A 14,787-nucleotide genomic window follows, 5' to 3' on the forward strand; every position below is an offset into this window, starting at 1 on the left:
TGCGGAGTAACACAAGGGGCAAAGCATCAGGCCACCTAAGAGAGGCCTCCTGACAGACCTTTGAGAGGTGTCACTTGAGTGTCTGATTTGTGCGTTCCACTACTCCACTGGCTTGTGGTCGCCATGGTGTGTGGAGCTTCCAGGGGATTTGCAAGGCACTTGATATCTTTTGAACAACTTGAGATGTGAAGTGTGTTCCGTTATCAGATTCCATCCACTGGGGGAGTCCAAAGCGAGGAATGATCTCCTTGACAAACTTAAGAGCCACCGTTTTGTCAGTGTTGTTACGACATGGGAAGGCTTTGGGCCATCCACTGAATCGATCCACCAAGACGAGGAGGTACCTGTATCCTTGGGTCCGGGGAAACTCAGTAAAGTCTATTTGCCACACCAGTCCTGGGCCTGGGGTAGGTTCCAGGGTGGCTGGCAACACTGCTACTCCTGGTCGAGGGTTATTCTTTCGGCAGATTAAACATTCAGCCTGTACCTGTGATGCTAGGGGTTTAAGTTCAGAGGTTAGAAAATATTTATTCATAAGCTGGGTAAGAGCCTCTCTGCCTGCGTGGGTGGTTTGATGCAGTTTCTGCAACACTGGTCGGATCAGGCCCTTGGGCAGGAGGATTTTTCCCTCTGTGGAATAAAGCCATCCCTCCTTCTCCTGGAGACTGAGACTGTCAGCCAGGTTTCTGTCATCATGGGAGTACTGAGGAGCTGCAAGCTCACCTACTGATGGGATGAGGGCATGCATTTGGGCATTCTCCTCAGTTGGTGATTTCAGGGTAGCAGCGCACTTGGTTTCCCTGTCTGCTCTGGCATTGCCCTTGGTTACATCTTGATCTTCCTTTTGATGGGCTCTGCAATGCACCACTGCTACTGCTGAGGGGAGTTGTACCGCTTCTAACAGCCGGAGAATTTGAGACCCATACTTGATCAGAGAACCTTGGGCTGTCAGCATTCCCCTTTGCTTCCACAGACCAGCGTGAGCATGCAATACCCCAAAAGCATACTTTGAATCAGTAAAGATATTAACCCGTTTGTCTTTTGCCAGCTCGAGTGCACGAGTCAGGGCCACTAGTTCAGCAGGCTGGGCAGATGTCCCAGCAGGTAAACTTTCAGCTTCCACCGTATCATGAAGGGTCACAACAGCATAACCAGCCCTCCTTTGCCCATACACAACAGCACTACTGCCATCGGTATACCATTCCAAGTCAGCATTTGGGAGCGGTTGATCTTTTAAATCTGGGCGGCTGGAGTATTGGGCATCTATGATTTCCAGACAGTCATGTTCCTGCTTTTCTGTCTCTGGTAGCAGGGTCGCTGGATTAAGGGAGGGACAGGTCTGCAGGGTAACTTCAGGATTCTCTAACAGTTTCACCTGGTACCGAGCAACCCGAGCCTGTGTGAGCCAGAGACCACCCTTAGTGTCCAGCAGGGCTTGAACCATATGGGGAATATACACTTGCACAGTTCCTCCCAGTGTCAGTTTTTCAGCTTTCCCAAGCACTAGGGCAGTGGCTGCGACCGCCCTCAAGCATGCTGGCCACGCCTTTGCAACTTGATCCAGTTGTTTAGAGAAATATGCCACAGGACGTTTCCAGGTGCCTAATAACTGAGTAAGCACTCCCAGGGCCACCCCTTTCCTTTCATGCGCATACAGTTGGAACGGCTTAGAGAGATCCGGCAGACCCAGGGCTGCTAGGGTCTTTGGTTAGCACTTCTTTTATCTGTGAGAAAAGAAACCTAACACGTTTTATTAATGCCTGGCAGTATCTTGCAGATCTCATAGTTGCTTGGGCACATTCAGGCCCCCCTTTTCTTGGTTGTCAGCCAAGTCTTAGCTGTGAACAATATCCTTGGATGGGGCCAGCATCTTATCTTTGGACTGAGCTTGCTAGCTATATTTTCCAGTTAACTTGTTCTGTTCTTTTTTTCTTCTCCCTTTCTTGGCTTCTTTTAACCTAGAAAGGAACCTTCCACTCTTCACTCATACACCTTTTCCCAACAATGAACACATACACATTGCCATTATACACCCTTCCAGTAAAATAACTTCTATACTGAGCTTTGAAGCAACAAACCAGGATGAGCACACCCACTTTTGAGGAGTCCACTCGGTACAACCTCTGGTGTCCAATAGCTTTCCTTTTTAAAACCTTAAATGCCTTCTCTGTGCCTCCTCCTTAGCCTTAGCTATAACCTGATTCCGCTCCAGCTCAGACAACAAGGTTCTTATAAGTATATTGCAATCATCCCAGTCAGGCTTATGGCTAGCTAGACACCCTTCAAAGATTGAAATAAACTTGCTTGGATTCGTGGAGAATTCCCCTGCTTCTGCCTTAAAGGCAGCTAGGTGCACTAGGTTAAAAGGAGCATGAGAATACACTGGCACAATCTGGGCTGCACGATCCTGTGTTCCTGGACGGGCTACTACATTCTCAGTAATCAATGGATACAATTCCACTGAGGGGGTACTTTCTGGAGCCTGTGGGGGTGCTGGAGCCGAAGGGGATACCGATTCTGCCATTACAACTGTGGGAGGGTTCTGGGGATTAGCAGCAGGTACTACCGAGTTTGTCGGAGTCAAATGGCACTTGTGCAAAATATCAGGCCTATTTCTTAACATCATAAACGTATATGCATAGAGATGTTCATTCCATTTACCAGTTCGCTGACAAAACAAAAGTAACTGAAGTATTGTGTTGTAATTAAGTGATCCCACCTTTCCTGGTACTCTAGCTGACATTGAGGCCAGTCAACTGTACAGAACCTTTTTAATTTACTCCTAAGCATCAAATCTGACCCAAACACATCCCAATTTGCTAGAATGCATTCTAAGGGCATACATTGTGCCCCGCCGGCTGCACTCTATCCCTGCCCCATACTCTAGGGAGACTGGACTGTTCCTACCTTATCCAAGGGTCCGGTTCCTCACCGTCGCCCACAACTGCTTCTCCACTGTCGGAGCGCATTGCACCGTTGTGCCCTCCGGGGTCGATCACAGCACGTCTCCGCCGAGGCCCCCGATGAAGTCATCGGTGCGTGCTGGGCGTCAGTTGTCACCTTAATCCGTCAGCTGCCAGGAGGGATCCGGGCAAGGCTAAATTTCAGCCTCGAGCCCCACGTTGGGCGCCAAAACTGTTGCCGGCCCAGAGGGCCTGAGGGGGCAATGGGGTTCGTTGCCCGGTGTGCGTTGCACCAATAGGCACACCAGGGTGGAGAAACAAACCAAATTTATTCAAGAGCTTTGAATAGGCACTAGGAGACCAGCATGTCTCAAAGCAAGCGCAGCAAATACAAGCAAGTTTCCCATTTTATATTCCAAGCTGTTTGTGTACAAGCCTTTGTTTTGTTTCCTCCCTACCCCCCTTCCCGACAGCAGTTACAGCAGGCATTACATTGTGGCGTGTTAGAAAAGTTCTCGTCCGCATGTTTATTTTTGGTAAGTTCTACGTAGTAGGCCTTTTTCTATTACTACTGCTTCTGCTAGTGTGAGCGAAACTGCAGCTGTCTGCTAAAGAGCTAACCATTACATATTCTGCTTTAGCATTTAGGCTGTTAGCATGGAGGCTGGTTAAAGTTTACAAGATGGAGTTACTGTGGCTCACTTAGACCCAGAGCAGGGGGGGTTTATTGGCACTTATGGCCTTCCCCCCCCCTCCCCCCCGAGTTACCTGGTAGCTATGCCTAGTGACGCCTAGGGATATTTAAATACCAGCTGGACACCATGGTTCCCTCTGATCTTACTGCATCCACAGCTGCCCACTTGTCCCTGAGCCACTTGCTCTTGCCCTGATGCCTACAGCTGTCTTACTGGGCTGTGGAGCTGGGCCCAGTCCTGTTCATTAATACTACCACACATTTAGACCTTTAAAACGCTCAAGGTCAGGGACGGCCAATCCCTTGTTATGGTTCAGCTCAGTATTCAGATAGGAGCCAGCTGTAGTTTGGGAGTCAGATCTGAACTCCGAACTCCTGAACTTCCATGTGTTTGGAATCGACTCAGTGGTTGGTGGGCCAGTGGGGATCTCTTGGGTTTGCAGAGTCAGAGGCTTGGAAAGCTCAGGCAAGAACCAGGCTTTTCCACCCAAGCTGGCCTGTGGAGGCTGAACTCCGCTGTGGTCCCTAGTGTTGGGCTGCTCTGGGGTAGGGCTGAGACACATTGGTAAGGGGTAGCACATGGGGTCGAGAAGAGTTTGCACTGATGCTGCCTTTGTTCTGGGTGAAGATTTCACTGTACAGTCTGAGCTCTGGGTCTGCTGTCTGAGGTTGGGGGTGATGGCTGAGGCTCATTCTCATTCCGTCCAAACCATTTCTCTCTGCATCCATAGGCACTACATCATGATGACAAAGTTACTTTCTCTTGGGGAGGACATATTCTCCAGATTCCATCTCTTCATAGAAAAGGGACCCCTTACATTCTGATGGCCGGGCATGTTGGACCCACTTTAAACCTGCCCCTTTGCCTGAGATCCATGATTCTCCCATGAAAACTGTCAGTGTGGATCTGTCATGAGCTAATAAATGACGGCTCATGGGGAGCACCAGGTTCCAGCACAGGTGTGAGTACCATGAATAGAGTGAGGCTGGGCATGCACCTGCGAGAGCTCTCTGACCTGCCCATTCCTGCTCCTGCTGCTTTGTTTGCCCAGCTGTGTTCTCTACTCAGTCTCTACCCAGTGTTCTGAGCCAGTGACCAAGTACACTTCACAGAGTTGGAAGAGAGTGGTGAAAAATCTTGCCAACTTCGTCAAAGAGGAAATCCACAAGATCCTCCCTTCCTCCCTGAACTACCTTGTTTTGCTTAATATTAAGTGGAAAAAACGCAACTCATTTTTAAGAAACTGATTCATGATATTCTGGGATGTATTATTGATCTTCTAATATGTATTTTTTCTAGCAGTGAAGTATTCATGTACTTTTAAACTAATGTTGGGATCCACACACAGTTGATACTATCCGCAGCATCCATAAACTTTCACAGTCTACAAGCTGGTAATTATAACAGCATCTCTCCACAGCCCCAGAGACAGCACCGGTACAATCCCATTCATGTTATTAACCCTCACATATGTGCCTCACCCAGGCATTCTCCTCTAGCATGAAGATAGGCATTCAGTATACATGACCGATTCAATCCTTGACCTCTCAGCTGAGACTGCCAGCAAGGGGAGGGGGCAGGGGTGGGTCCAGGCACCAGCGCAGCAAGCGCGTGCCTGGGGCGGCAAGCCGCGAGAGGCGGCCTGCCGGTCGCTGCGAGGGCGGCAGTCAGGCTGCCTTCGGCAGCGTGCCTGCGGGAGGTCCACCGGTCCCTCGGTTTTGGCAGCAATTCGGCGGCAGGTACGCCAAAGCCGCGGGACCAGCAGATCATGCACAGAAATGGCACCGAATCCACGTGACCGCAGACTGCCCGCAGGTGTGCCGTCGAAGGCCGCCTGACTGCCATGCTTGGGGCAGCAAAAAACATAGAGCAGCCCCTGGGAAGGGGTGCCAACTAACCACAGCCCTACTAATTTACAAACACAGTAGGTGTTTCACTGGTCCCCAGCTGGCTCAGAGTTTATGTAGCCCAAAGTAGCTTAAAACCCTCTCCTTTGGTCTGTGCTGCATGTCTAAGAGATGCAACATAGAATATGTCTGTTTATCACCTCTGACTCACTCTCCTCCCTAATTGTCTCCTGGGTGATCTGCCCCTCTTCTCTGTTCCAGCACACAGGGAGGAGGATGTCAGATGGAAGTCGTGCTCCCAGCAGCAGGCCCTGCCCCCGTTCAGCAGGATTCCTGAGCTGTCCTTGCTGGGCTGAGGGACCAGGGATGCCCCGACAATTCCAACTGTGAGGGTCGGTTATCGGCACTGGGTGGGTGGGGAATGGCCACAGGGTGCATGTTGGCTTGCAGGGCAAAGCGCAGGCTGAGCTAACACTCCTTGCCCCAGTAGCCATTTCCTGGTGAATTTTTGGGGTGTCTGATTATTTTTGATCATTTTAATCTGGGAATTTTCCTGAGTCTGAAAAGAATGAAAATAAAGGGGAAAATCATGGACCTGGGTGCTGTGGTATTTGACTGGGCTCCAGAACAACTGTCACCCCAGAGATTTGAGGGGAAACTTTCCCTAGGGGGACAGTGCGGCTGATGCTACTAGTGTGTCCCCAACATGCACCTCCCCTTCACTCGGCACCTCCAGCCCCAAACATTGAGTTGTTCTGTAAGAGAGTAATAATGTGCCCTTCTCTGGCTCCTCCCCTCCGTGTTCTGACCCAGGCTCCCTCAGGTCGCCCCAGGTATTATCGGTCCTTGAAAGCTACCATTGAACCCATCGAAGAAGAAAACAGGTTTGAAATGATATTCCTCCCTACTTATGGGGTGGGACGGTTAACCCAAATCTACAAGAAACTTTCTAAATTTCTCACCCAGTTTGCCAATGATACCCTGGCCATAGAAAAAGGCATAAGCGCCGAGCTGTACCAACTTCGATTGCTGGCTCTGCAAAACTGCCAGGCCCTCCATTATGTGTTAGCCTCACGGGGCGGGGTCTGTGCCCTTATTGGAGAAAAATGTTGTACCTATGTCCCAAAGTTTTCACAGAATATTAACAAGCACATCTTGTCAGCCAAACAGGCCTTGAACCAGTGGAAGGCCCAGGAAGAAAAACCCACTATTTTTGATTCCCTTTGGGGTTGGTTACCTGCTCTAGGAAAACTAGGGGAAGGCATTGTTCGCCTCTTGCTCACAGGTGTTGTGATATGTTTTGTTCTTTTTCTTTTGCTCGCTTGCTATAAGGTGCTCATACATAAGATTTGTACCTCCCATTCCCCAGAAGTTCCTTTATACCCTCTCATTAATGATCCCAATTGCATGAAGCGTAATCGCATTTTGTCTGTAAAGTATAAGAAAACTCTGCCAAAGGTTTGTTGAGTGTTCTCAAAGGAGGGAATTGTTGGCGTCACTAGGCATAGCTACCAGGTAACTCGGGGGCGGGGTGAAAGACCATAAGTGCCGATAAAACCCCCCTGCTCTGGGTCTAAGTAAGCCACAGTAACTCCATCTTGTAAACTTTAACCTACCTACATGCTAACAGCCTAAATGCTAAAGCAGAATATGTAACGGTCAGCTTTTTAGCAGACAGCTGCAGTTTCGCTCACACTAGCAAAAGCAGTAGTAATAGAAAAAGGCCTACTACGTAGAGCTTGCAAGGCCAAAAATAAACATGCGGACAAGAACTTTTCTAACACACCACAATGTAATGCCTGCTGTAACTGCTGTCGGGAAGGGAGGGGTAGGAGGAAAACAAAACAAAGGCTTGTACACAAACAACTTGAAATATAAAATGGAAAACTTGCTTGTATTTGCTGTGCTTAATTTAAGACATGCTGGTCTCCTAGTGCCTATTCAAAGCTCTTGAATAAATTTGGTTTGCTTCTCCACCCTGGTGTGTCTATTGGTGCAACGCACACCGGGCAACCAACCCTGTTGCCCCCTCGGGCCCTCTGGGCCAGCAACACTGTGGTTTTGCAATGGGAAGCCCTGGCACTGGTCTATCTCCAACAAGTAAGTAAAGGCTGGGAGCAACTGGTGGGAGTTGCCAGTGCCAGTGTCAGTGCCACCTAAAGCACATGCAGGGAACAGAGTGGATTGCCTCTGTTCCCAAGGCAGCTCTCTGTCCCTGCTGCTTTGTTTGTCCAGTTGCGTTCTCTCCACTTCACTGTAGACCCAGAGGCAGAGTCTCTGCTGGGCAGTCCACAGAAGGCCAGGCCTGATTCTAGCTTCCCGAACATCTTTTCTTTATAATTTTTTTCTCTTGCTTTCATGAGTGAATTTTAGCAGCTGGTGGATCAACAGCCACTAGAGACCAAAGCACTCAGTGTATTCCCAGAACAAGTTCAGCACGGACAAACTTCTCCACCCAGCACCCACACTGCCAAGCAATGTGTCTCACTCTGATCTACAGGAATCACCTACCCTGGATGCGTCTGGGCAAGGGAAACATGGCTGGGATGCCAGGACATTGCTGGCATGTGCTGTTTGGTGGTCTCGCTTATTCTTGTGCGTTTCAGTGCACTGCGCGCAGCACTGGAGTTTTTTACAGAACTGGTTGTGTGCATCCACACACAGTAGTGCCTTACAGCTTTGGCTGCTCCAGGGTGTTCTCAGACTCCTGGAGCACCTATTCCATTGTGCCCAGTGCTGTTAGAAGCAGCTTTCGAGGGACTTTTCCACTGCAAAGCACTGCATTGTGTGATGGAGTCTGGAGGATCAACTGCCCCTGGACAGCAGTAACCCTTATGAATTCCCACCAAAGCTGGGTACTAACTATTTTAGATGACACTAATTCAGCTGGACCTGAGCGCAGACCACCGTCCTAGGCATTGCAAACAATTGGCACAACCAATGCTGGCAAAATGTCTGGCTCTGCTGTTGTGTGCAGACTCCAGGTGCTGTGCAGGCACTGCAGGCTTAAGGCAACCCAAGCACTGGTTTGCTACAATGTTTTTTTGTTGGAGGGGGCCCTACAGCTAAGAAGATTGTTTGTTCTTTTTGGCCCACTCAACCACTGGCTTCTCCACTGAGCCTGTCGACAAGGGGGCAAGGTAGAGCTGCTTGTGATGCTGGCTCTCCTTTGGGACACTAGGATATGGACTGGGACTCGCTGTATCATTTCACAGAGCCCACTGACGAGCTGTTTGCTGGGAACAACTTCCAGCTGCTACAGTTCTGAGTCCGAAGGGACCTCAAGAATGCCTTGGGGAAGGGCTAGGTGTCCAACATGGGAAGGGCTCCATATCTCATATCCAGATTCCCCTGCCCGAATTGCATGGCATAACTGCCTTCTTTGCTCCAAGGAGGAGCCCTCCCAGGAGGCAATACAATGGGCAATTCATTTCCAGCCAGAACAAAGGGATACAAGTGACAGGTGATCAGGACCAGGCCCGGGTCACTGAGCAGCAACATTCAAGCTGTTTATCCAGGAAAAGCATTTGGTCAAATGTCTCTATGGGGACTTTGGAGGGGGACACCATTTACTGATTGGTGTATACAATACAGGAGGCTGTCATTGGCTAAGGGACATTCTGTATGGTACACCCCCCTTGCTGCTGAGGAGTATAATCGCGGGAAGGAGACCGAGGGAGAGAAGGGGGGGAGTCAAAGCCCCCTCCCATCGCTTTGCTCAGGCTGCCCCCAAAAGAAATTACCCAGCAGCAGCTTCAGAGACCTTGGAGGAAGAGGAATATTTCAGCCCCTGCTCCCCACACACTGAGAGTCTCCTGGGAGGATGTGGACAGCCATCACCCTAAGCTGCTTGCTGCACTTCGCGGCCACTTCACCCATACTGTGAGTGATGCCAAAACTCCATTTCAACCCCCGTCATCAGGGGAACAACTTAAACAGATGGACCATTTTCCCATCTAGTCTGCTACCATGCCTCCTGCCACAGCAGGTCAGACCAATGAGCCATTGAGTCTGGGATCCCACTTTCCAGACTAGATCAGATCATTCGTCCTTCAGGTGTCACATCCTGTCTCCTGCGCTCCCAGAGCAGACCACTGGCCCATGGAGTCTGGCATCCTGCCCTGGTCACACTAGGGCACATCACTGGGCCATCTAGCCTGCAGCCATCAGAGGCTACAGGTATCTGGAGGGTGTAAACACCAAGGAGGGAGAGGAGTTGTTTAGGGGAGCCCAAGAAAAGGAAGAAAGGAGTAAAGACAAGAAACTGAACCTGGAGACATCTCCAACCTGAATCAGTAGGAGACATTTCCTATGAGTGAGGGGTCAACTAATCCCCTCTGTGGGATCCCCATTGCTTTTGACATTTACACTATGTCAAAGCGCAGCCCTGAAAGGGACTGTCCTGCCTGCAGCTGCTGGGCAGCGTGTGTGTATAGGGGTGTGTGTATAGGGTTGCCCATCCCTCTCGCTGAGTCCTCACTCTGATTCGCTGCTGTGCTGTTTCCTCCCTGCTGCAGACATTACATGGTGGTGATCCCTGCAGATCTCCACTACCCGTCATCCCAGGCCGCCTGTGTGCATATCAACTATAACGCGGGGAAGCTCTATGCGACCCTGGTGCTGGAGCGCTCTGGGGGACAGGATGTCTTGTTGCGAAAAGAGATCACAAAGGAAAAGACCTTTGAGTGTGTGAAGTTCCAGGTGAGCCTCCCTCTGCCAATGCTCTTACTCCTCCTCCATTTCCCTCTCTTCAAGGATCTTAGCACAGGGAAAGGTGTTGGCTTGGTAGCCCCTTGAGGCTGTACCCTGTAGTTATCCCCAGGTCAGGTACAGGGTGGATACGTTTCCCACACTCACCACCACCACTAAAGTTCCTCACCCTGCCCTTGAAGGACCCGTTGCAGTGGGAAGCAGGACAGGTCTGTCTCCATGCTCCCATTCCGTCCCTGGCCTCTTTCCTGAGAGAACCAATGAGGAGGCCAGTTAGTACCAAAGCGTGATGGTGCTTTGTGTGATGTGGGGACTGAGGCCGCTGACAGCAGCCAGAGAATGTGTGTGCATGTTATTTATAAGCTGCATTATCACGGCTGATTCCCAGGAGGAGAGAATCTACAAAAGAGCTAGGACTTAGCTGTGGTTTCTTTATTGAGGCTGCTGGACACAGGCAGACCCTGTGGCTCTCTCTGGCTCTCTGGTTCCCCCACTCACTGACATGGCCTGGGCTGCCTGCTAGCACCACAGTAAAGACCTAGCATCATGGAAGTGGCTGCTGATTACACTGCAGCCCTCTCTCTCCCCTATGCTTCCTTGCTAACTTCTCCCACCTTTCTGTCCTCTTGGGGTCTTTGCCCACCTTCCCCTACTACGCGCCAGGGCTCAGAGGCATCACTTGCCTCCTTTTCCCTGCCATTGCAGTCTCCTGGCCAATAAGGAAATGGATGAAGCCCATGCCTGGTGGTTCCTAGCTAAATCTGGATCTGGGGAATGGAGACTTTTCAGTACATGCCACTGGGTGATGGGGGGGTTCCACTGTTCTCCTTTCCCCTCCCCCGCTCCCAGCTAGGACCCCAGGGAGTTAACCTGGGGACTGCTCACTCTCTCTCTCTTCATATTCAGGTTGTGCTTCCAGCTAACAGCACCGAGGAGGTTGCCCGCATCAAACTGTTCATCACTGGCCGCAGGATCGATATTCACGAGGAGAAGAAGGTTCTGATCCGTCGAGTCAACAGCGGCACCTTCATCCAGACAGACAAGCCCATTTACAAACCAGGACAGACAGGTGAGGGCTCCCGCTAGGATCAGGTAGTGCCCCTATGTGTGGGTGTCCACTCACATACACCTTCCCCTGTACACAGCCTGGGGCAGATCCTCTTGAGAAGGGGGGTCTGGGTGTTTTTCCAACACTGTTCCACCCTTTTCTCTAACCTTGGGGGTCATTTCAGCCTTCGGCATAAGTTGGAATTGCCTCTAGGTTGTTTTAACTTGTGCTGGCTTGAACAGCTCAGTAAGGGTATGACATTCCAGGGTGCAGTCCAGAGCAAAGAGGGGCTGTGTCCTGCAACACAGCTTTGCTTCTGTAGCTCCCAACAAAGTTGTTAGTTTTCAAATGATTCCTCCCAAGGCATATTTTGTACAAAGATTATTACAATGGTGCGCAGGGTGTGAATACAGTGGTGCATTCCGTCACAAAGAGCCATTCCACTAGTCTAGGAACACCAGAGCACAATGCGCTCTAGGCCTTTTTCCAGCCCGAGCCTTTTCCCAATGTGCCACTACACCACCAGCCACAGCCACTTTACCCCACCCAGGGATTCCCCTACCATAGCTGCCCTACGTACAGCCTAGTTTATGTGTGAGCCTCACTGCCCTCTATTGGATGGAGTGCAAACTGCTCAGCAGTATATCATAGGCCCTATACTGGTAACAGTCAGTGGAGATTCTCCTTTAGCTCAAGTGGACTGAGCTAGGGCTCTTGGAGCAGGAGGATCTGAATTATATCCTTGCTGCTGCTGTGAAGTTCTGAATGGCCACAGTGTGTATCATTTGTGATGAGTGTGAAACTCCAGGAGGCCACACATCAAATATCTGTAGGTGAACGTGCTGGGAATGTACATGTGAATGTTTGTGTGTGTACTGGTGACATAATCAATACTACTCACAAATGGATACCCTATGTGTATACAAGGCAGGGACAAAGGTGAATAAGGACTGGGATAGCAGCGAAGGCTGCAAGGCAGGATTGATGAGCACTGGCAGAGCTGTGTGGGGAGCCCAGGACATGAATAGCAGGGGAGCTGCAGGGCAGGACTGAGGTAAATAACCAATAGGTCTCCATCTTCTAAATTCTCTCCATTTTCTTTTCCTCTCTCAGTGAAATTTAGAATCGTGACCCTGAATGAGGATTTCATTCCACTCAATGACATGGTGAGACATGTATGAGAGGATGTGAAGGAGTCTTCCCTGTTTCACATCCCTTTTGTTTTAGTCTCCCCCCCTCCCATCCTTGTCCAAGTTCTCTCTCTCCTTTAGCTCCCAAATACATACATGGGCCTTGTTTGTCAAGTGTCTGAAGAACAGTAACACCCAGAATAATAACTGGTAACTCAGTGTTAAAGGCAGATGGGAATGGTGTCCAATTGCTGAGCACGGAGCCCTGCCCGTGTCAGCAAAATGGCCGCCCAACACAGAAATGTTGTAAATGCCGATTCCTTATTGAGAGTCTATCAGCTCCTTCTGCTGGCTGTGCACGTGCAGCCTCCACTCTAGGGATGGCACAGGAAAACTGGTTTGTTAGGAGTGCACCACTGCCTCCTCTTGGATGTACTGTGAGGACTAGATTGTTTGTAGTGAGGGCTCCCTCATGCTAGAATTTACCTGGGACTCTTCTAAGGTATGGCCATTCCATAGCAGAGTTTGAGCTAGTGTCAGACAGGGAGAGGGTTCCCTATGTGGGGACTATTGGAGAATAATCTAGTTGCAAACATGGGGTGATTACCAACCTCGCTTTTATACTCTTCCACTCGCCAGGCCTCATTGTAATGGGCTGGGCCACAACTTCTCTGGTGAGCCTTACGCAATTAGTATTGTTTGTCAGGGATCTGAGCTCCCAGGTCATTGATCAAACTGCTCTCCTTGAGAAGCTTTGTGTTTCTAATGCATTGTTTACACTGCTGAGAGTGCGTTTCTCTCTTCTAATGTTGCTGCCTCTTTTTTCCCCAGTACCCGCTGGTGTTCCTTCAGGTGAGTGCCACACACCAAAAAAAAAAAAAAGGTATTTTTTGGTGCAGGTTGCAATAATTTGTTTACATTCTTGATTGTGTAGATGCCACAATATCTATGTTTTGAATTTTAGAAGTTAATGGTTCTAGAAATTAGATGTTTTCAGGGCTTCCCTCTGTATTCTAGAGACTTTGAACTAAGTTCTGCTCTGTTACACCAGTGCAAATCTGAGTTACTGGAGATTTACACCAGTATGAATGGGTAGTCACTTTGGACCTTTATAATTACAGTTTAGAATTTTAAGAGATCTTTTCTCTAGATCAGAGCATCACTGGTCTTAGAAGCTACAACTGTGTCGTCTTCAGGATTTCTAGAATATCTAGGCCATATGACTCCCAAGAGACAATTGATTCTAGAAGCTTTAGAACTTGGGTTCTAGAGCCAAGGCCAGTTTAGAATCTGTTAGGTAATATCATCTAGAACCCTTGAAATAGATGGATGTTGTGGATTCTGGATCATTTAGATGCTGGAGCAATTAATTATGCCTCTCTGCTGCGGGTGCAGGACCCTAACAATAACCGGATTGGCCAATGGCTGGATGTGGCTCCACAGGAAGGCATTGCAGATCTGTATTTCCAGTTAGCTGCTGAGCCCCCACTGGGGACATACATCATCAGCGTGGCCAAAGAGAATGCGCACAGCAGCTTCTCCGTGGAGGAGTATGGTACGCCTGGGGAGAAAGACAGCTATAGGGCAGGGGGAATTTTATCTGTGGGAGACAGATCACACCTGGGGAGAGGAACTGGATCTTGGTATGAGAAGTCTCCTGTGGATGGATGGGGAAGTGCTTTCTAGGAGGGAAGGTAGTCACCTCTGATAAGGAAGGGAATCAAATCTGGTCTGATCTGAGAAGATATCCTTGGATATTGCTAAGGAAGGAGATGATTGTCTGACCCCCCTGCTTAGTGTGGACAAAGAGAACTGTGTGTACACACCAGTCTGGTTAGGTACAGACTGTAGAGGCTATGACAGGACAATAGTAGCACTGGAGCTTTCTGTCACAGCTGGCTGATCCCCAAAGCTGACTATACCAAGGATGTTAGGGGGCGATTTTCAAAAGAGCCCAAGTGACACAGGAGAATGTTGACTTTCAATAGGACATATGCTCCTAAGTCATGTGAGTGCATTGGTTATTTCTAGGGGGCAAAGTTGAATTTGTATACTCCCCTTCCGAAAACTGCTGGAGAAGGGGTTCACAGCTCAGTGTTTTCTGCCTGGTCTCTATAGAGGGGCAACAGGAGCACATTGATAGCTATGGCAGCCTCTTTCCCTCTCCACTCATTACAAACAGCTGTCATAAGGTGAGAGCAGGGCCGCCCGGGGGGGGGGGGGGGGGGGGGGAAGTGGGGCAATTTGCCCCAGGCCCTGGGTCCCACAGGGGTCCCCACGAGAATATAGTATTCTATAGTATTGCAACTTTTTTTTATGGAAGGGGCCACTGAAATTGCTTTGCCCCAGACCCCCTGAATCCTCTGGGCAGCCCTGGGTGAGAGACATTAACAGACAAATTCACTGTTATTTGGGCCCCTACAGAGCCACAGATCCAACACCAACAGGGAGAAT

The 14,787-nt window shown here is 49.7% G+C and overlaps 1 protein-coding gene across 1 annotated transcript; it reads left to right on the forward strand.

Annotated features, from left to right (window-relative positions):
• The first annotated feature begins 9,819 nt into the window (after window positions 1-9,819).
• LOC135972349 (alpha-2-macroglobulin-like protein 1) lies at window positions 9,820-14,529 on the forward strand. The gene is made up of 6 exons (XM_065550274.1): window positions 9,820-10,146; window positions 11,062-11,224; window positions 12,317-12,369; window positions 13,165-13,185; window positions 13,729-13,888; window positions 14,516-14,529. The coding sequence occupies exons 1-6, from the start codon at window positions 9,970-9,972 to the stop codon at window positions 14,527-14,529; spliced, it is 588 nt and encodes a 195-aa protein (XP_065406346.1). The 5' UTR covers window positions 9,820-9,969.
• Window positions 14,530-14,787: the final 258 nt, after the last annotated feature.

The sequence above is a fragment of the Chrysemys picta genome, chromosome 1, assembly GCF_011386835.1.
Source record: "Chrysemys picta bellii isolate R12L10 chromosome 1, ASM1138683v2, whole genome shotgun sequence".
Classification (NCBI taxonomy): Eukaryota; Metazoa; Chordata; order Testudines; family Emydidae; genus Chrysemys; species Chrysemys picta.